Here is a 23,736-nt window from a genome sequence, read left to right as displayed (position 1 = left end):
GTCGACAATCCTAACTTCCTCCCTACTCCCCCATCTCTTTCAATTTTCCACTTCCCTGTTCCCTAGAAACTGTAAAACCAGTCATTGCAGACACACTTTGAATTCGTCTTTATATCCTTTTTCGGAAAAATTCCAAAGTATTCACGCATGTTGCATCAAATTCCACAACTGTACAAGCCAGGTTTTAAGTATTACAAAGTTACGTTAGGAAAATGCACTGTTTCCAGACCCCTAAGACTATCATTTGAGTACTAAATAAGCGATTAATCACCAACCTAAAATTTCCAACGTGTTATTACTTATGTATAGCATATATCCCAATTGCGAAAAAGGAAAGTACTCATGATCCAATCTGTCTTTAAAAGGAAAGCAGGGAGCAAATAAACATTACCAAGTTCATTTTATAAGTGGGAAATAGAGAGCTCAGGAAGCTAATTGGACTAGTTCAAGGTTATACCAAGAATAAATAAGAAAAGGACAGAGATCAAATAGAGGGTTCCTAAATTTGATGTCAACCAGAACTTCAATTATACACATAGCTGCCATAGGTATTATACACAAAATCATTTTGTCTTTGCTCAAAAAGACCCACATATATTAACTATTAATCCACATATTTGTTTTTATTCATTAACAACATATACATTTATCATCCAATGCTTTTTGATGAGAACAATTTCTAAACTCTATTTCTGTGATTCTAGGCAGTGGCAATGAAAAATGACAGTTCTGTTAGCCGAGCATCCTTTCTCTGGATAGACATGCCCTTTTTATTCAACTTTTTGTAGTACTGAAAATTAATCCTGGCAATCTATGGCTCCCTTTTTGAACTCAGATTCCTAAGGACCCTAGATCAACACCTACTGGCCTTATAAACTCCATAGCAATGTTTCTTAAACCCGTGCATAAAAAGCACTTAGAGGACCTGATCAACAGATCCCCATGTCCCATCCCCACCATTCCTGATGCTGTAGTTCCAACATGGGGCTCAAGAATTAGATTTTCTAGCAGGTTCCCAGTTAATGCCAAGGATGTAACCCAAGGGCCTCACTTTGGGAAACATGACTAGTTGCCACCCAAGGTCTCTGGCTCTTTGATTCTGCCCCTTTGTTCTTATTCTTTGTACCCATGGTGCTGAGTTCTCCATGAGCCTGGTATGGAGGGGTCCTCTTGAGAGAAGGCAAGCTCTGCCTCAATGCTCCCTGCGGTGCCAGAGGTGCAGTCCAACACCATACCCTGCCCAGTGCAGAGGAGTCAGGCCTCTGCCTTCACTGAGTTCTCTGAGGCCTATTTTCTCCATTGTCTGGGATCCTGCTGGAAGTGCGAGGTTAGACTGGAGTAAAGAGAACTGTAAGAGGCCTGTTCTTATCTCTGGGTCCTTTGCTTAGCTCTAAGTAAGCAAGTGTTTATACACACAGCTGACCCAAATTAGCTGGAGCTGCGGGGACAGAAATAGGAATAGCCAGCAACTCAACTCTTAAGGCGAGAACATGAATTCCCCTGTGAGGAGCGATTCATCTCCCTCCAGGGGGAACGAGTCAGATGTGTGACTGACTGGATTTATAACCATATTTTAATTTGAAATCACATGGACTTATTTTTTTAATTTAGGAATCCAAATTCCTTTTCGATCTTAAATGTCAATGTCCTTTAAATACAAAATTTTGCCATTTGATACTCCCAGCGTTGGCAGCAGAAGTGGTCCTTTGTGTATTTTCCAAAAATCAACTGCGGGGGGAGCATTATGGTTTTTGCCGACCCACAGGGGAGATGGCTAAAGCCCACATTCTCTGGAGTCACAGAGAAGACAAAACTCAACCCCAGGGCCACTGTAAGGGAGTTTTCCACAGGGCCCAGTGACCCTCTTAAGTTTAAGGGCTTAACCCTCACTAGAGCCGCGAGGAGAAGAACATTTGGTAAAAGCTGTGTAAGCACCTCTCTGGTATTCTTCCCAAGACCTTGCTAAATGGACACAGCTTCCCACCCTACAGAAGGTTCTAGAAGATCTTTGTGCTCCTGACATCAGAAAACTGGACCCTGTGAACCATTTCACAGGGGAGCTATTAGCATCAAGAAGTAACAAGATTTTAGCTCTTCAAAACTAAGATACAGGAAGTACACTGTTTCTTAGAAAAATTAATAAACTCCACTAATGAGAATTGAAGAGCCATGGGGATAAGAGAACCAGATAAGTCTCTCTCAAGTCCCAACCTCAATTAGAACCAATTGTGTTTGGAATGTAAGAGACATCTCAAGATAAGTTCATACAGTTCTTTTGGGAAAACTTCTTTAGGGAAAAAAGGATGCTTTATTCTCTTTGCTTTGTAAAGATCCATTCTAAGATCAGTTGAAAGTAATTAAGCCACACCAATATGTAATATCTAAATAAATGACCACCAGGTGATGGGACAGAGGTGAAGACCTAGTGAATGGGTTACATAGGCTTACAGGGTCCCACTGGACCTCAAGCAGATTTTCTGTGATCTGGTTGCTTTCGGGAAAAAGAGAGTCACTCTTCAGACACCATCACTACAAATTCCACCTGCTGTCAAATGCCAGAAAAGGCAAGCCTTCTTACTAAGGACAAAGCCCAACCTCAAATCAAAGAAAATGTACAAGCTTCAGAGTAGAGTCACACATTTACTTCTCAAAGTTACTAAGTAGAAGAAATGGGGATGAAAGGACATTTACACGGTGGCAGGTGTGGCAGAGACATTCATTTTAAGAGTGAAAAGAGCAATCAAAGAGCAGCTGGAAAATCAGTTTCCAGATCAGTAGGAGACATAATGTTCAAACAAAATATTTGTTTTTTGCTTAATTTCTGGTCAAAGAGAGAAGAGTGCCTGTCAACTATGCTGGGCACATTCCAGCCAGCTGGAAATATTTTGCATGTCTTTCTGCTCAAATTTGTCAATACTGGGGTGAGGCAAGAAGATTGATTGACAGCATGACATTAACTTCCTAAACAGTGTTCCAAATAGAGAATAATAATATGTTCAACCACTATTAGATGCCCACCATAACTACAATGACATCTGCTTGATGTCCAGCAAGCCTTGCTGAACCATGTGCAGATTTAGCATGGTGGTAAGGGCTGAAGGAGGCACGCACGCACACACACACACACACACACACACACACACGCACACACACACTTATGACCCTAAGTGCTAATTTGGCCAGAAACCTAATTTTTATGCCAGCCAAGATTTGGGAGACTACTTCATAGCTTCAGTGGATATCTGTTAGAGTGATCAGAGAACTCTGAATCGTGAGATTCATCAATTTATCCATATTTAAAATGCAAAAGACATCAGTGCAATGCTATAACCTCTGATCAACCTCATCATTTATAATGAAAAGTGATTGTGGCTCCCAACTGAGGTTGCTCCAGGGGACCAGAAAAACTAACACAAAATGTAGAATTTTGCTGAGGGATGTTCTGTGACTTTGCTACATTCAGTTTACTGAATCACCCAGAAGAGAAATGGGGAGGAGGGAGAGGACAGAGTGAAGGTAGCACTTGGTCCTGATGGTGTATGGCTACTGTGTGTTATATATGACTAATCAGCACTTGTATCTACTGGCTGGTAATAGTGTGAATTTTTCACACCCTAAAAAAGATTAGAGTTATCAGAGGACCTAGGCTCTAAGCCCTAACTGCGTGACCTGAGCAAGTCAATCCATTTCTGTGGATTTCATTTTCCCCATTCCATTCAGGGTTGGAGTTGGACTTCACTATCTCCAAGGTCCCTTCCAGGCCTCCAAGTCTGATTCTCTGCTTCTCACTCAATGCCTTGATTGCATGTTCATGACCAACCAGTCACTTTGTCCAAAGTTACAGTCCCTTCCTACAATATACACCACACCCTCGCCAGATCACAACTATCTACTCAGGCTGTTGAACTCAAGGGCAGAACAAAGTCAAAGAAAGTATTAGTTACCTGTCTACCTCATTCCTTAAACCAATGTTACTTCTGGTCCCTCTGTCTCCTTAGGAGCTTGGAATGCCCTGCCTCCACTTCTCTTCCTGTTGCACATTCTGCCTCTGCTGCTCCTCCTGACTTAGACCTGAATTCCACTTTCCTCTGTCTCCCATGGCTTCAGAGCAGTGGCCGTCCTCCAGGCATTTCTCTTGCTTGTGGCCTAATAATGGCGACCACTTCCAGACTCTGCCTAGCTCAGCAAGCACACCAGCAAACCCTGTGATACTGACCAGTATCCTGAGGCCAGCCTTTGCTCATGTCTTTATCTTTCTCTTTCAGCACTGAAAAGTCCAACTGAATTCCATGAGCAAAGAAAAAATTTGGATAGTGACAAGGTAATTCTTGCAAACTGTCTTTCCTGAACTTAAACTACAAGTTATAGATCTCCAAAGGCCAAGTTGTAGTTAAAGCATATAGAATTTCTACAAAGAACTCTATCAGTTGGCCAGTTTCCTACCCTGACCCAATATGGAATCTTATTCATATGACTGTGGAAATGAGATCAACTGTTAGCTTTGAAATTGCTATTTTTTAGCAAAATGTCCTCAATCTTTCTAATGTTGAAAAGGATCACAGTAAGGATACATTAGAGGTCAAAAAGACTCTAGAAAGGGAAGTAAGTTAGGTTTGCAAGCTGTCTTACCTTCTATTACAGTCCTTTCTTAGCAATAAACAGATTTTCTTAAATCCAATTCAATGATTGGATTTAAGGCAAGATCTATAGATACAGAACTTATTTGCAGCTACTTAAAGACAAAGAGAATTACATTTGTTTTCCTTTCTGGGTTTTCTGGAGTTGGAGGTTTTTTGTTTTTTGGGTTGCCTGGGGGAGTGTTTCATTTTTTGCATTTGAAGAGGAAAATTGACCTATTCTGTCATACCTTCATAGCAAATCTCTAAAACCTGAATTTATCAATGACACAAATACTATTTAGCAACCATCAGCACTTTGAGTGAGAAAGAAAGGCTGACAGGGTATCTGTCTTTTTACCTACGAGTTCTAGCCTCGTGACTTATCTGTGGATAGACAGGAAGAACAGAACTCTGCAACTCTTCAAAGTTGCTCATGAGTGACTGTGATTCCTACGACCCGGGAAATAACAAAGAACAATAGACAGTCTTTTATCAGAACTGCAGAGACCCCAGTTCCTTCTCAGGGGCCCAAGAGGAGATCCCAGAACAGTGAGATAAGAGCCCAGGGATCAGAGTCCTGGGATCCTCATTGTCCCCCCACAGCCTACCTCATCCCGACAGTTTCACCATCCAGAAGACAATGGGAAGCAGCAAATGATCTGTCTATAAATGTCTTCCAAAGTCTGAAACTACATTTCCCTATGTTTTAAAAGAGAATTCAGAACAAAGCTTGCAAAAGTTCCATATGTTGTCATGATCGCAGATGAATTGATGCAATGTTTTGCCACTGGCCTAAGTTAATTTCATGACCATTTTGATAGGCAAGAGAGTAGGATGGATTATAATATAAGCAGCTTGATATCATAATGGTTATATAAATATTTTATTAATGTGTATCTAATTGACCCCTTGACATGGGCCTAAGCTTCTTACCTCTTCATTATTTCCCCATGGTAAAATTCCTGGAAGGGTCTTTGTAAGTGTTATTTCCATCAAAACATGAGAAACCAGGGATATTTGCATTTTCCATTTGTCACTAAAAAGTACTTTCACCCTTTAAGAAAAAAAGAACTTTTAAAAAATTAAAAGTAGGTGATTCTCTATGTTTATGTTCTGCAGACTGAAGATTCCTTGAAACGGAAGGGCAGAAACCGATCCAACCGTGCTGACTTGGTTAATATGCACATACTCCAAGGTAAGGCTGCGTCAAATCATAAACTAGGAGATGGCCACTGAATGGTGGATCATGTTGCCAGAGTTCTTTGTCTCTATGCAGTTGCTACCTGCAACTACCTTTGGTCTACCCTGACATTACAAAGAGGTAGTTTCAATTAGTTACCTCATCATTCTAAGCCATGTAGAAAAATCGAATTGGAAAGCCATATATAATAGTCAAGAAGATTTCAGACTTGGTTTCCAATCTCAGCTGTGTCATTTTCTAACCCTAAAGGCCTGGGCAAATCACATAGCCTCTCTGAACACATAGGAAATATCCAACATATGTTACCAGTTTTTATTCATCTGAATCATTATTCATTTGGGAATATGAATGAGGCTCTCTAGTTACTTCTGTATCTGCTAGGTAACTGTTTGATTCTCCTCTACTGATGCTCATATGTTCGGCTACACAGGAAAGAACAATCTTAGAATACCAGTGCTGATCAATGTAGGCCAAGTTCCATCTAAAGGTGCCACAATTATGTTGGGGCAGGTGAATCAGAGCAAACCTGTAATTGCCTCCCATACTCTGAAACCTGGATAAGAGAAGAGAGAATTCTACTCCTGCTCCATGAATTGCCTCCCCTGGAATGGAATCCCCCAGACCACTGGTACCCCACTTCAAAGAAGCCCACCTCTTACTTTGACAATTTAGCTATCAAATATTTACTCCATAGGCAAAAGTGCATTGGATGTCTACTAGGGACTGACTGATCTGCCAGACCTTCTGGATATAAAGATGAGTTAGACACAGGTTACTGCCCTTCAAGGACTCTCATAGGATAATAGAGGAAGCAGACATGAGAATCGGTTTACACAATCCAGCATGAAAAGAGAGCAAATGCACAGTGTCATAGTGCACAACAGAGGATAAGAGAGTCCTCTGAACCAGAATAGATGGGGAGGAGTAAGGAAATGAGCTGGTATGTGAAGCCTGGACCAAGTTAGGAAAGAGAAAAGGCTTTGCTGACTGAGGGAACAGCATGCACATGGCACCAGCACACTTCTCTAGAATGCAGATTTTCTTAGAAGACTGTATACTTGCTTCCATAACATGAAAGGTCTTGAAATATCATGGAAGTTGTGAATCTTGGTTCTTTGATCAGCATCTTGTCTGATCCATTTTGGCTTCCCAAGCCTGACCATTTTCTAACCCTGGACTAGGTGCAATATTATAAGATAGCAAACTGTTTTCAGAGTAGGAAAGAGAGAGGAGGACAATGTAGAATTCAAGAGAAGGGATCTGTGTGTTGTGAGGTTTTGGTCTGGAAGAGGCATCCCAGGGATACCAAGGATTCTCACGTGGAGGTGACAAAATTGTTTCCTCTTTCCAATGGCAACATTTCATGTGTCAGCACAAGATTGCAACTGCACAAATAATCCAAGACATGCCATTTCAAATGAGATACAGAATTTTCGATGATAAAGTTGGCAAATAAAAATAAATATTGTATGTGGCAAGGGTATGGGAAATACATGCATTCTTACACACTGCTGGTGAGAGTATGATAGGGTCAATGTTTTTAGAAGGCAGTTTGAAAAGGTATATCAAAGTCCTTGAAAATGTATATCACATTTGGCCTTGTGATATAATGTCTAGTATTTTATTTAAAGAAAAATAATCAGACATACGAAGATTTATATACAATGACATTATCATGAAATTACTTTAGATGGCAAAACACTGAAAACAGTAAAAAGTCCAACAATAGGAAATTAGCTGAACAAATTGTAGATCATCTGTTTGGTATGAATGAATTCCAAATAGCCACTCCAAGCAAGGATTTCAAAGAATAACCACTTAATAAGAAAAGGCTTACAAGATGTTCAGCAAAAGAAGCAGAAAACAAAATTATATTTATAGCTAAATTCTGGGAAGAAAAAACATGAAGACTGCATTTAAAGTCTGGGTTAAAAAGTATAAACACTAAATATAATTAACTAAGAAAGACACCCAAGTATTGAAAGTAGTTAACTCTGAGTGAGGAGTTTCTGTGACCTTCTTTTTGGGTATTTTTTACATTTATAATAATGAATAGATAGTAATGCTATAATAAAAAAGCATAAGATATGTTATTTCTGAGGCTAGGGGTGTAACCTCACAGTAGACAGCTTGCTTAGCATGTGCAAGGCCCTGGGTTCATTCCCCAGCACACACATACAAACATATACACACAAAATTTATTTCCTACATTATTATGGTCTTGAATTAAAATAACAGGCTGTGAACTGGTTTAGTCACATGTGGTTCTCATGGAATCCTCTCTTCTCCCTGACAGAAATTGGGAATTACCTCCCTGGAGCACCAAAGATCACTTAGATGCAAAATGGGCCCTGCCCTCCAGGAGTTTATTATCTAAATTCAGAAGCAGCAATAGAAGATGAGGGGCTGGTGCCTGTCATTGCTAGAAGCAATAAAGCAAAAGGGATCTGTAAGAACAGGAAACATTAGTTAGACTTTGATCATGGACTTAAAAGAGAAGTTCATGGTAGGGAGTAGACCAGAAGAATTTCAGGGTAAGGAAAGACAGTAAGCAAAGGCACAAAGGTGACTCAGTAAGACATGGGAGTATGCAGAAGGGACAAGGCTCATTGAGATGGTAGGTTTGGGATGGAGGGTGCTTGGTCAGGATGAGAGGGGATTCAGTTTGTGGCAGACTTGAAAAACCAGTTTGAGAGACTCTGATGGAAAGGATCATCTTGTGGAAGGATACAAGAAGAAAGAATTTGCTGAAGATTAGTGCTGGATGGGTGTGCAGGCTGGATCAGAAAGCACTGCACCAGGATGTCTCACAAGGGGTGGTTCAGGGAGAATTTAGGTTTAGGCGCTCCCATTATTTGGTTTGTAGTACTGAGGTTCCCTTTATCACACATGCAGCTTCTAGACCTACCTGATTTGTTGCAGCTTCCTAGACTTTTCCTGTCTGGAGAATTCTAGATCAGTCCAAAATACAAAGTTTAGATTAGTAGGGTAGAATAATTGAAAGGAGAGACTCGTCCATAAATATCTCATCTTCTAAACTTGCAAAGTTGAGAGCGAAGCTTCAAACTCTTATTGAATCTGATCCTGCATTTCTCCATTAAAGCAATAGTTTGGCTGGGTTATCCTTCAGAGTTCTTCCACAGAAATGAGTCAGGGCCCACCCTAAAGAGGAAATTTGATGTCTTCCATATAGGGTTGAATTTAGGGCTCTGTTACATGACCTTTCTCACCCTCCAAATGATGAGAAACTGTATGTTGGATAAATTCAATTTTTTAACACCCCTCTGATTAAATAATCATTTCACAGGAAGTTTCTTCTCTTATAACTGAACTGGACACTTAACTGTCAGTCAGTATCACATCATTGACAACTCTAAAGCCCTTAAGAAGTCATGTTTCTACTACTACTACAAACTGTCACCATAGATCAAATTACTGCAGGTTCAGGCTGTGCTACTCACTATCCAAATCCTATAGCCATAGGATCAGGCAGGCAACATAGACACCGTGGACTGCTTCTTAAAAAATTGCCAAATTGCATATTTTTTTTTTCCACAAAATCCTCACAAAGCAAGTTTCTCTAACTTTTCTATGTGCCTCACTATTTGCCTTTATTTGGAAGTGTCTGGTCTTTGGTGCTAATCCCTGTGAAGTGATGATGATTGCATTGAGAAATTATTAGGATAGTACAGCATAGTGTGACACAATGTTTTGTAACCACAAGCCAAAAAAAAAAAAAAAAGGACATAGAATTCTAAAAGTGATCATTTTCATTTCAACCCTTGAGCCTCCACTGCAGAGAGGTCCATTCCAACTGCTCAGATGAAGTTGAAAAGAGCCCGCCTTGCTGATGATCTCAATGAAAAGATTGCTCTCCGACCAGGGCCACTGGAGCTGGTGGAGAAGAACATACTCCCTGTGGATTCTGCTGTGAAAGAAGCCATTAAAGGTAGTTAGAACAAATGGCATGCCCTCCCTGGTGCTCGAAGGCAACTGAAGCTCAACACCCTATGGACTTTGGCGGGGGCGGGAGGGGGGCTGTCACTAGACAAAAGTCATGCCAATGGTCCTCTCCTGCTATATGCCCATGAGCAGAGGTCCTAGGGGTGAGAAAGAAACTCACCCACATACACTCCAAGTCAGGTCAATGCTGGCCAATTTTGCTCTACTCAGGCAGGTTGAGATCTAATCCTCAAAACATGTCCCTACCGGGTCCCACGCTGCTATGTGCCAAGGCTTACCCAACAACAACACCTCACCAAGATGGAGAAAATAGTACCTACCATGCCCAGGTTCACGAGAGTGAGATTCACTTTATGCAATGCATGTGAATATGCTTTGTTAACTGTCCTGTGCTCCATAGGGTCAAAGTTCCAATACTCAAGGAGGACACATAAATACTAATTCTGTCATAAACTGAATAAAATCATTATGTAGACTTCTTAAACAATTGGCACCAAGTAATCCCCCAAAATCTTTGAGTAATAAATTCATTTGTGGAGGACTTGGGGTGAAACCTGGGGAAACAGTGGTAGAAGGAGAAAGGGGATTTAACAGTCCCCTGGGTAGACTGACTTTCTGCCAGTCAGTCCCACAAACAGCTGTGAGAACTCCTGCTACATATTATGTATCAATATATATTTGTTTCAATATGTTGTCACTAAGTACATATATGGGTTTTTTAAATCAAAAATTAAGTTTGTTATAAAACTTATCATCAGGTTTATCCATATTCTGAAATTTAGCACTCACCCAAGCATTCAGAGGCCACATGAACAGATACCTTTGAAGTCTGTAAATACCATGAGAAATTAATTTAAAAATATATAACTATGGGTACATGGCAGAAAGATCAATGGAGACAAGGGAACAGGGGGTGGGGAAAGGAAAAGGGAAGGAAAGGTACTGGGGTCTAAACTAGAACATGATATATTTCATGCTTTTATTATTATGTCAAAATGAATTCTACCATCATGTATAACTAAAAAGAACCAAAGAGAAAAAAATATATATCGGCTCTGGGAGAGTGAATTTACTCCTCTGTCAGTGCCCACTTAAATATCCCATTGTGATTTCCTCTATTCCACACCCTCTCCCTCCACACTAACTATCCTGTGCCTTTGAACTTGGCCTAGAGTGCTCAAGTGCCCTCTCTCCATCATGACTCTGATAGGCTGTCAGGGGGTAAAAAGCTCCCTCAGGCATCTCTTATCATTTCTTAAAACATTCTATTCCAAGCTCATGAATCTATTTTTTTATTTTTATGTGATAGGCAACAGATCTTAATTAAATCTGCATTCTTTGGTTTACAGGGAGACTGTTTTTCCATGTGACTATATGTCATTGCTGATTTGTGACTTTTCCTTTCTTCTTCCCGCTGGGCATACTCCTCCTTCCTGCTTCGTGTATGCTGTTTATATAGGGGGAAGATCCTCCATCTGTCACAGCACTGTCCATCCTTTCACCAGTCTGTCCTTTGCCTTTCCATTTTGTATACAGTGATTTAAACTGTGGCAGTTTTAAATTTCCATATAGTTAAGTTTATTCAACTTTTTCTTTGAAGTTTCTGAATAGAGTTTAATAGCTCAACTATAGTTTATTTACCCTGATTATCTTCTTACAGTACTTCATTTTTACATTTCAATCCGGAATGCATCTGAAATAATTCATGGTGCTTAGTTTATTTAATAATCTAATTTTATTTTTCCTAAAATTTTATAAGGTATTTGACAGTTTGTCTTAATAGCTATCTTTGAAATCTTCCTTACATTGCTCTGAGTTTCCTAACATTTCTTGGATATTGTCAGAGTGGTTTTTTGTTGTTGTTTTTTTTTGTTTGTTTGTTTTTGTTTTATTTTACCAGGGATTGAACCCAGGGGCACCTAACCACCGAGCCACATCCCCAGTCCTTTTTATATTTTATTTAGAGAGAAGGTCTCCCTAAGTTGCTTAGGTCCTTGTTAAGTTGCTGAGGCTGGCTCTGAGCTTGCAATCCTCAGCCTCTGAAATTACAGGCATGTGCCACCACACCCAGCTCAGAAGAGTATTTTAGATACAATTTGGAATCTCTTTTTCATATGCCAACTTTAATCCTATTAGGATTTTCCTTGGAATTGCAATGAATTTATAGGCTAATTTATGACCTCACACATTTAAAATATTCTAATTCTTCCAAGGCAGAATTATAGCATCTCTTTCCACTTATTCAAATCTTTTAAAATTTCCTTTAGCAAAGTTTGTTGTTGTTTTAAGTGAAGTCACATAGATCATTGTTAACATATGGGAAACCTATTAATTTTGCACATTTATTTTGTAACTGAGCATCTTTAAAGATTTTCTTAGTAATTCCAGTAATTGCTCAGTTATACCACTGTTGAGGTTCACAATCATGTATCTACAAATAAAGGAAATTTACTTCCTGCTTCTTTGTTTTTTGCTGTTAGTGCAATGGCTGGCACTTGAAAATCAACATCATGATATTAACATGTTATACAATTAGCATCATTTAAAAATGTATATAGTATATTCATGACATAAGTTATATATAATTTTCATATCTTTAACCCATTATATCATGTACTTGTATTTGTAAGTTATATGAATTTTATATAAATTGCATATATCATATAGTATAACATATTTTTGAATCAAATAATGTAGTTATTAGGTTTAAAATATCTATATCATATAGAAATATTCACCTTAATTATAAGATTATGCATATGACATATAAAGAACACATGATTTATGTATGCAATTAAATATGTCAATATATGATATAATTTAATAATCATGGATATGTTACATAATAGAATAATATTATTATGGGTATGTTTACAGTGCACCAGAAGCAATATATCATGCTGTGTCATTTTTTGTTATGTTATACTGATGATGATATATTTTCATTTATTTTTAAATGGGAATGTCCATAGTCATTTACTTCTATATATGATATAATTTTTTTGTGTAGGCTAGATATTCTTAGGAAGTATTTTTCTATTCCCATTCTAGTAAGAGTAGTTTGCAAGATGAATATTGAGGTTTTTAAATGTTTTCAAAACATACAAAAAGATAATGGCATGGATTTGCTTTTTTAGCCTACTCGTGGTTTTTTGCCACCTTTCCAATTATCCTGCAATTTCTGGGAACAATTTTTCCTGAATTTTGCTTTTAGAATTTGCTAGTGTTTTGTTTGGGATTTCCCATCTATTTCATCATTAGTTGGACTAACACTAGCTGCAAAACAAACCAAAAACCTTCAGCATCTTAACAAGAGAAGTTTATTTCTTGCTCCTAATCAGTCCAGGCAGAGTCCTCCTCCATGGGAAGACCTCTGTGGAAGACTCCTTCCATCATGTTTCCCCACGGTCCAGAGAACAGGCTCTCTTGAAGACCAGATAGTAAATGCCTTAGGCTGTGTCTGTCACAACTGCTCAGCTCTGCAGTTGTAGTGTGAAAGTAGCCATAGCAATAAGTAAACAAATGGGCATGGCTGGGTTCCAGGAAGACTTCATTTACAAAAACAGCAGCAGGCCTACAGGCCCCAGCTTTCCTGCCCTAGAGCCTCCCCATCCTCTGACTCTAGTCAGTGAGAGAGGAAAAATAAAAGAGACTGAGAAGCCCCCTCACTAACTTAAAAAGCCACAGTCTAGAAGTGAACATATCACTTCCACTCACATTCCACTTTGAGAACAGTACACATGGCTGAGAAAGTTACTCCCTGACCGGGCAGCCACTTCTCAGCAATAGCTCTATACTATGGAAGGGGGAGCATAAATTTTGACAAATAGCCAACGCTTTTTGTCACAATATTCATAAATAATATTGGTCTGTGTTGCTCTTATATTTCTCAGATTTAAATGCCAAAGCTCCACAGATGTTCCTTCACTGATGACAGGGCCACGTCCTGATAAACCCATCCAAAGTCAAAGCTGTCATAAGTTGGAAACGCATAAGCTATGGAGCATCCTAGCTTAGCAACACACACCGTAGGGTACTGATCGTTCCTCCTGGAGATGGTGTGACTGACTGTAGCTGTGGCTTGCTACTGCTGCCCACCATCATGACAGAGTATCCTATGCCTGCCACTAGCCCAGGAAAAGACAAAAATTCAAAATTCAAGGGAAAGTTTCTTCTGGACACCTATTGCTTTTACATCATTATAAAACTAAAAAGTCATGAGTTGGACCATCAGGACCTTCTATGTGTAGTTTCACAAAATAATTTATAATTACCTTTCTATATTTTTCCACATATTGGAAATATTTAAATATTATCTCAGTAATGAGTTGCTTGAATACATTGCAACTATAGGGGCCTGATACCTTTCTTAGGAATATTTTTTTAGAACTTTTCTTTAACTTTTATCATAATTATTTGTGTATGCAAATTTTCTCCTTACGTTAATTTGTAAGAATTACCTTATTCTAGAAATTCTCATTGTCCTCCTGAATTTCAAAGTGAATTAGTCTCAAGTAGCATATAGTGTTAGCCTACACTGGTTCTAAGTTTCTCTGAACCTAAGGCTAGGTTTTGTTTTTCATTTTAAGTTATGCTATATATTTGTGTATTTTTTCTCTTCTCTTCATTATGCTAACTAGAAGTCTTTTTTTTTATAATTGATTTTTTACAAAGGGGCTGTTCATGATTTTATTCATAAATTTTGTTGGTTTTGTATCTTTTTTTGAATTGTTTTGCTGATGGTCAAATTTGTTGAACAGAAGAATTTGCACAAGAACAGCTGATGAAGTTAAGGAATGTGAATCTGGCTGTAGGTGCAGAGAGAGAGAGTGGAAGTAAAGGGAATGGTTTAGAAGTGGGCACCCATTTAGGTGAGGAGTCAGAAAGGAGCAAGCAGGAAGGAGCCCTATTGATGGATATGGAGAGAAAGTGACAAATATAAAGGGCATTTTTAAAAATAAGTAATGCACCAGATGCGAAGCTGCCTGAAGGAAATAATGCTGGAGATTTGATCATCTGTTTGTTCGGTATTAGAGATGGACCCCAGGTCCTCCCACATGCTAGGCAAGTGCTTCACCACTAAGTTGCACCCCCAGTCTCAAGCAGAGCTCTGTACTCTATCAGCCCCGAGTTTGAACCTAGACTTTTTTCATAAATAGAGACTCTGGACCACATGATTCTGGACCATAGAAATGTCATTTAATTTCATTTGCCTCAGTTGCTTCATATATAAAGGTTTCATAATAGTTATGACTATCTCAGGGAACTTCTTCCCCCATTATGGATTCAACTAAATAGTTTGTGTAAAGCATTGGCTAGACACTGAAGACACATTTATGAATTACTGTCCATTCTGACTTCAAGGAATTTGTACTTCATCATGGAAAGAGGCACAGGTGGAGAAAACTGATTCTTTGTGACAATGCTTGGAGAGGTAGTAGGTAAAAGCCACAGTGGGACATGTGCACACCTATCTAAGGCATCCTGGAAACAGTGATTTAGCTGAGCCCTGAAAGGAAAAGAATAGAGAGGAGCAGTTAGGATGGAGAAGTTAAGCCCTGGTTATATGATAAAAGTAGCTTAAATTGTATCTTGACATCAGAGGGAGGTTCAAACTTCAAAAACTTCTCACTTAAGGCAATAAATACAAACATTTTTCTAATTCCCCAACACAGGGAAATGTAATTTTAAAGAATACTAATAAAGCAATCCAGAGGTAACGGAAGGGTTTCCAATATTTAAGGAAGGAGCAGGAGATCTGTGCAGAACAATAGAAGAAAGGGCTAGAGAAGGAGTAAGAAACCATACATTGGTTTAATCCAAGAAAAATCCAGCAGTGGACACCAATCCTGGGGAATTGAGCACCTGTTTCTCATTGCAAGCATCCTCTCTTGAGTGGTGATTCTTCGAATGTGCATGAGTTCTGTGGGCAAGTGATCGCATAATTGAAAGGTCAGTAAGGCAGAGGGGAATGCTTAGAGACTGGATGTAGAGATGAGAGCTGGAGTGGACCTGAGTGGCAAGGATGACCCAGCCCACTCTTCCACCTGTCATTGGTGATCATCTCCCCTCTGCAGTAAGGTGATGACTCTGAGTTGTGGTTCCACTGTGCATCATTGTCCTGGCCTCTGTGTATTTTCCCTCCTCCATCCACGTGCCGTTCTGGTTGTGTTTACATTTTCCAGCTCTCTCTGCAGCTGTGTTTCTGTGTCTGCCAAGCTCTGAGAGGACCACTCAGTCATTGTCTCACTTCCTCCAAATATCTTTACAGACCAACAATTCTCCAACTCTAGAATAATCTAGAACCTCTCCCACACAGAGAGGGACAGGGAACTTTCTCCACCCACTTTATGATTTTTCCTCTCATTCCAGATGTCACCACTCTCGCATTTAGTTGAATGACCACACCCAAGTCTTCCCTCCAAACTTTTCTGCACCACATGTTCCTCTCCTTCAGGGTGCCAGCTGTTGATTCCACTTCCAACCTGTGGTTTTATTGTCTGAGACAGTAGAGTTTTAGAGATTCCACCTGGAGGTTTCATTCCAGAATGACATCCTGTGCAGGAACGGGGGACTTGAGCTTCCGCACAGCCACCTCTGAGAATACACACCTGATTGCCTGTTTCCCTTTTGTAGAAAACCACTTATTAGGTTGAACCACTGAATACAAAGAACATGATGTTACGTGGGAGTGACGATTTCTAAGAACACACTGGAGTTCAGCATGACCTTTTTCATCTGTTAGTGGTCATTTTTACCTAAATAGCCTTCCTGTGTGAGACCCCTGGGGGCTGCTTCCAGTTTGTTAATTCCTTCACTAGTCATCAGAGTATTTTCTTCTCCTGACATGAACATCCCTTAGCTCTAGAAGAAGTTGTGTATCATCCAGGTGACTGACATCGGGTTTCAGTGAAATAGAAGCCAGCTGGATTCCTAAGTCCTCAAATGAAAGGAAGATCCTGGTTTTCAGGATCCGATAGACAAACATCTCCTCTTGATGCGTTCTTTGCCCTTGAACTAGACCAGCTTTCAAACTTGAGCCGGGTTTTCAGTTACTTTTGAACACATTTAACCAGTGATTCAGAACATATAGCCTCATTAACAAAGAGAAATTAGTTATTTTAATCGCCATACCTCCTTTAATATAGCATGCAACCTGTCTGACCCACCAGAGCTGGTGCAGAAGTCCTTCATTTCTGTCACATTTCTGAGAGACTCTGTACTCCTCTATGCTCACCTGGGTCCCCCAGGCTTACACTTCATAACAAAGCCCTCCTCTTCACTAAGAATCCAGTTTCTCTTCAGAGACTGGAAGTCTTGACATTCTGATCATTCATTTTAAAGGCAAATATACAATAACCATGGCTCTGAACCAGATGGTAGGGTTGTTTGCTTTGGCATAAGAAGGAAAAAGTTTGCTTTGGCATAACTTTCTCATGGACAAAATCTATCATTTCACAATGAGAAATCACTTCCAAAGTACAAATGATCCTTGGGGGAAAGAAACACAGTAAGGCATATAGGACTTTTCTGAGGAAAAGTTCTGGGAAAATGGGGGTGGGATTAGAGGATCAGGGAGATGGTAGCTTTGGGGTATATGGGGGTGGTAGGGAGGAAAGGATGAGCACTGAGAGAGGGAGACAGCTCCTTGACCCTGCTGGTATTGCTCAGTGCAAGGAAAGGCCTCCTTCTTGTTGAAGTCATCTCTGCATCATTGAGAGGTGGACAGAACATGCCCAAGTAGGGGCTGAAGGTGGGGAGTGGTCCTTGGTCCCCTGAGGCACTAGGAGTAGCTGAGTGAAGTTCTATAAAGATTGAGAGACAGTGTTAACATATCTTTACCCTCACACTGGATTTTTTTTTTTTTTAAATCCCTAGAGATTTAACCTCGGGAGCTAATACAGGATAAATATTTATACTGGTTAACTGTTTTTCCTGACTTGTGAGGTGTAGGATCAGGTCAAAAGACTTAAGGCAAATTTCTGCAGAGAACTGAGAAAAAGGAATCCTTGTTATCCAAATACCCACTTATGTCCATTTCCATAATATAGGATCTGATCCCCTTCAAGAGAGTGTAGTTCCAATAGACAATCAGGACTGTAGACCAGGACATGCTGCTAGGTCTGTTGAAGCAACTTTAAGCAAGAGCCACATTTAAACAATAGCTGCTTTCAGACAGCCAATGCTGTCCCTTAGGAAACAGAGTCTGCTTCACTGTCTTATTGAAGGATGTTGGGAGGTGGTCTGTCCACAAATTAAAATAGCTCCCACATGGGGCAGCTTGCATGTCGATAAGGGAGAAGGTACATTTTCACATTCCATTTCTCGCTTTCCAGGCCTTGGTGGGGATTCCAGCAGAAAGGTGACTAGGCCTCCAATTATCTTACTTTAATCTTAGAATTTTAAATGTTTATACGGAGGAAAGTACAACTGACTCACTCATCTAATCACTTCAAGAGGGAGAGGGAAATCTCAGAGACCAGAGTCGCCAACCCAAGGTCCCCAAGGGGCCAGTGCCCAGAACCAGTCCTATGGGCATAGCCAGAGGATGAAGTCAGGGCTTCCCAAAGCAGGTCCTTGTCATCACACTGCCTGACGTGTCCGCAGGGACAATAGCCAGCGCTCTGCTCTCCAACTACTCCCCGCCACTCTCCCACCGTGGGAGATTGGATCAGAGGCCCAGGGTCACAATGCAGATAGATGTTGGTTGTTTCAGAGGCAGTCTGATAAGGTGACCTTTATCCCTCTTTTCATGAGCCTGACTTGAACCAGGAAGGAGAGGGAGTCACAGACAGCCTTTCCAGCCATACTCCTCCTACTTTGGGGAAGCTCTGTCCTTACTTTCCCAGAATGAACCTCTCAGGACAAACCAGTTTTTCTGGCTCTGGAGTTATGCTGAACTTTGCAAAATTGACCACAGAATAAACTGCCTCCCGGGTGGTCATTTTATTTTTTGATAATGTTAAACTGGAGACCAGCAGATGCTTCTAACAAAAACAATAACAACAATAATTGCAACTAGAAATTATTGAGCACTTACACACCAGAGACTGTGCTTAATGCTTTACTTGTGTTGTTTCGTTGAAACCCCCAAGAAGTAGCTATTATTATTATTATTATTATTATTATTATTATTATTCCCATTCTATAGATAGGGAAACTAAGGCTCAAAAAGGTTAAATGAATTTCCAACAGTTATACTACCACTAATGTGGTAGAACTAAGGAGAGGGAAAAAAATGTGCCTCTGATTCCAGAATCAAGATATTATAGACCACACTGACTATCACATACATCATATCAAAGGAAGCCACTGCCATTTGTTCTTGGTGGCTTCTCTGCCCCTCCCATTCTTGTTATCAACAGGAACTGAGCTGAGTAGCTGTGTGGGCTCCCTGCCCTTTTTCTGTCTTCTGCCCTGGCAGTGGCAATCCGGATCACTTGCAATTCTGAAGGAGTGGTGATTGGCAGGGGCCCACATGGTAGGACAGACATCAGTGGGCCTCAGTGTCTGTCGGTATAGTCTGACCTGGCACATCATGCTTTTTAGATAACATAAGCATCGTGTTTGGGGTCTGGGCATTCATCCTGTTTGTTCATTTGGTTGTAAACAGCCACCTTACATTTGGTTGATGGCTTCCTGGTTACCTTGGCTTAGACAAGGATGCTCTTTTAAATGCTTAATGACTCCTAAAGACAATGCCTCTTCAGGGATTCACTCCTAAAATAATTCTCTTCCCTGTCTGGGAAAATTTCTTCCGCACCCTCCCCACTCCAGGTCTCCTAAGTGACACTCTACCATTTCTTTTTCATTCTCCCCATCCTCATCAAATGCCCCCTTCTTCCCTTCTGTTGTTCTGTCCACAGCTGACGGTCATTCCAGGCTCCATTCCATCCCTCCTCCTCCAGGAGACACCGTGGACAACAATCGCATCTGTCTAACCGCCACCAACACTTCCCAGGCAGGCTAGTCCTTCACGGATCCCCTGATTGTGTCACATGGAGATACACAGATAGCTCGTTTCTCATGGCTTTCCTTCTCCTCGCCTCACCATAGCTTATCGGATTGTGTTTCAGCTTGTCTCTACTCTTCTTAAAGTGTGAAGTGTGGAAATGGATGAAATTATTGAGGAAGCCTCCCCTTAGTCCTGGGGAAAATAGAACTGATTGCAGTCATCCCTCAGTATCAGCACGGAATTAGTTCCAGGACCTCCCATGGTCCTTTAGATAAAAGGCAGACTGGGACATCTGGTCACCCTGTGAGAGGGTTTCACCTTATATGTGTTTACATATAACTTACGCAGTCTCCCCTTATTCCTTAAATCATCTCTAAATTACTTACAACACCTAATTCCATGTAAATGCTGTGTAAAAAGTTATTATACTGTCTTGTTTAGGGAGTAATGACAAGGGAAGAAAATCTGTACGTGTTCAGTAAAGACACATTTTTTTTCTGAATACTTTCAATCTGCAGTTGATTTTAAGTTTTAGATGCAGAATCTGTGGATATGGAGAGTCGATTTCCCAGATTCCTTTATATTCCAATTACTCTACTGCAAGATTTTTGCACATCTAGTGCCTCAACCTGAGGTCACCAACAGACAGATGTCAGAGTGGAAGGGTGTCAGTGACAGTGTGACTGTTAACTACTTATTCAATCATGTTGACATATTGGGGATAACCACAGGGCTTCCACAACTTTTTCAACTCTTTCCTGAGACAGTGCAAATAAAACTCATCCTGATCTCCCTTCCCAGCATCTCCTGACTTCCTTTGTTTCTCACAATCAAGTTGTCACATTCAGTCCCTCAAATCTCAAAAATTCCTGTACAAGATTTTGTGGAACTATAGCAATGTCCTCAGTACTTGATGTGTGCAGATGTTGGTCATTCTGTATGTGACTCCTGTCCTCCCTGACCCCCAAACAACAGAGTAAGTTGACAGTGTTCCCTAAACAACAGATGGCCCCACCTGATGGCTTGCAGCGAGGGTAATTGATTTTGCCAATCCCTTTGCAGGGTGCGTCTGAAAGTTCAAAGGCTGGAACTTCAGAATTAGTTCAGTCTCTAAATAGCTGAGTGGAATGAGCCTTGCAATGTCTTCATCTGAAAAACAGATGAGAAAATATGCTCCTGCTCTGACTTCTTGGACCATTATGAGGGCCTTACTGAAACCACTTGATTTTCTTTTCTTTTCTTTCTTCTTTTTCTTTTTCTTTTTTTCCTCCTGGTACTGGGGATTGAATCCACAGGCGCTCTACTACTGAGCTACATCTCCAGCACTTTTTACCTTTTTATTTTGAGACAAGATTTCGTTAAGTTCTGAGAGTCTTGCTAAATTGCCAAGGTTGGCCTCCACTTGCTGTCTTCCTGCCTCAGTCTCACAAATAACTAGAATTACAGATGTGCACCACTGCACCCTGCAAGACCTGCTGTCTTTACCACTTGCTTTCTTTCCACCTGAAAGTGAGATCATTAGAGGGTAAGAGGAGGAATCAGTCTCTTTCTTTCTCTTTCTTTTAATATTCCTACCACTTATTAGAATATGGGACAACTTTGCAATTTGGTTTATTCCCCTGAATTTGTACACCCTAGGATGTGATCCTCTGTATGGAGTTGGGTGGGAGGAGTCTGTCACAAGAAGCATCAGACCACACAGAGAAACCCCATTCCATTTAGACTACAGGAAGTGGGAGGGATATATATATATGAAAATGTATGTCTCAGAGGGAGCCTCCTCTTGTGCAGAGAAGACTGGCTTCCCTCAGGGGCTAACAAGGTCATGTGCAGGATTCTCTGACTGTGAATAATGTTGGCTCAGGGCATGTAAGTATGTCTCAGTGAAATGCTCTGATTTCTGGGGTGGGCAACACTTAACAATTCCTCTGCCTACTTGGCCCTCAATAATACATGTGATACTTTTTAACAAGGACAAAACCTTTACTCCCGCAAATAAATTGGGACTTAAAATTCGAATGCAAGCATAGTTTGCCAAAAAATTTATAGATTGAGCTGACAATGGACATATATTCCTGGAAGAACTGGAATGACCTTTCTTAGATCTCAGGCAAAAGATCTGCTTCAGAAAGGAAAAATAGCATGTAGAGTCATTCACATTGCATGAAAATGACATATAGAGGCTATTTGCAGAGTCTAGATCTTGCTAAGAGGAAAAGGAAAAGTACATGCTAATTCTGGACTCTTAAAGTAGAAAGATGTGAAGGACCGGAGTAGTAAAGGGGAAGAAGAGACATCCCTGATCTCAAAGAAAAAGTGCGATTCATTGAATACCCAGGAAAGCACTCCTGCTCGAATATAAACAGGATCCTGACACAATTGTGGGAAAATGTTAACATTTATTTTAGATTTTAGGTAATAGATGTTTTCTACTATTCTCTGCACTCTTATTTCAATTTTTTCTAATTAAATAAAATGCAAGGATAAGTTAAAAGGTTTCCATCAATACAGTGGAATACTGTATGGCTATTTTTAAAAACGGAGGAAGATTTCTATATTCTCACATAGAAAGATCTCCAAGAAATGCTGGAGAGCATGAAGGGGGAGCAAGTTTCAGAACATTATTAGTATTATTATTTTTGCAGTGCTAGGGATTGAACCCAGCTCCTCATACATGCCAGGCAAGCACCCTACCACTGGGTTACATCCCCCTTCCTTAAATAGAATATTTTACCCAGCCATGTCTGCATGAAATATTTTTTAAATGTGTGGGTATATGCCTTGCCATATGCATGGATTTAAATCTAGAAGGGAAAACAAATTATTAACAGAAGGCAGATTATGTACATTAGGCATTTTTGTCTGATTTAAGTTTCAGGATGAACATTATTACTTTGATAATTGTAGCACAGCAATGACTTTTTCTAAATGACTTATGGAGCAGAAATGCTGGTGGATAAGCCCCTCCAGGTTAGTGTGCTGCCCATTGGGACAATGAGTGGAGTTTCCACTTGCCCTGTCCTTGCCTGGCCTCTTTCCTGATTTGACACTGAATGTCTGCACGAGGGTCCTTGACAGATGCCAGCAGTGGCACCGATGACAAGCCCAAAGCCACATTTGTTCCATTACTTCCAGCCCCTCGCTACCCTTCCAATCACTGCAGTGAGAGCTCCCTTCTCTTATCTACACCAAGCGAGAGTCAAAAGTTCTTGCGAGTGTGATTATGGAAGGCTGGAAAACTTCCTGATAATACCTAAATTCCTTTCAAAGAGCAGTGCTTGGAATCGGGTCAGGAGAGCTATGTGGCTTCAGCACACTGTGTACTGTGCAGTTGGATAATAAACCAGAGGAAAATTGGCAACACAAAATGGAAGGGACATAGAAGGATGTCATTATAGTCCCATCTGGTCTGATAACCTACCTCCCATGACAATTTATCTGCTGCCTAGAAAGACCATGCAGGGAACTGAGGAAGAGTGTCCACATGTGTGAGCCATTGAAGGTTTGCAAAAGAGACACAAAGCTATTAGGAATAAAAAGAAAATACAAGTAATAAAAAAATAAGAATCAGACTGAAGTTTCTGAGGCATATTTATGGCTTTTATAAACAGTTATGCTTTGGTTGAATGGCTCTTTGGGACACTCCAGTGACATTAGTTAATTCTGACGTTTGGGAATTTAAACTTAGTAGTTGGCCTAGCTTATCCTTATTAGCAAAGTTTTATGTTGTGTGCCCTGCTTTGTGTTTGAAAATGCTGCCCATGGCATGCTGTCATCTCAATTCCTATTGTCATCGTGAAAGCTAAGACAGAGTGGTCGATCATCCTCCTCCCGCCTTCCCCTTGGGCCTTACTGTACACACTCACCCCTTGATTAAGCTCCCAAAAGATGGTAGACATCTCGGTGGGTGGACCAAGGTTTCTATTTTCCATAGGAAATGTGAAGAAATGCATAAAACTGGAAATAAAATTTAACTAATGATGATAGACCTTTAATAC

General features: G+C 40.3%; 1 protein-coding gene across 2 annotated transcripts in view; it reads left to right on the top strand.

Moving 5' to 3' along the window:
• MYOCD (myocardin) overlaps positions 1-23,736 on the top strand; it is a 98,187-nt gene that overhangs the window by 42,111 nt on the left and 32,340 nt on the right. For both annotated transcript variants that reach the window (XM_079135289.1, XM_079135290.1), the window contains 3 exons: positions 4,266-4,321; positions 5,739-5,814; positions 9,608-9,769. In XM_079135289.1, coding sequence (XP_078991415.1) covers positions 4,266-4,321; positions 5,739-5,814; positions 9,608-9,769 — 294 coding nt within the window. The remainder of the gene's footprint in view (positions 1-4,265; positions 4,322-5,738; positions 5,815-9,607; positions 9,770-23,736) is intronic.

Source organism: Sciurus vulgaris (genome assembly GCF_902686455.1).
Source record: "Sciurus vulgaris genome assembly, chromosome: 3".
Lineage (NCBI taxonomy): Eukaryota > Metazoa > Chordata > Mammalia > Rodentia > Sciuridae > Sciurus > Sciurus vulgaris.
Note: the sequence above shows the minus strand (reverse complement) of the source record. Positions and strands in the feature narration are given on the sequence as shown.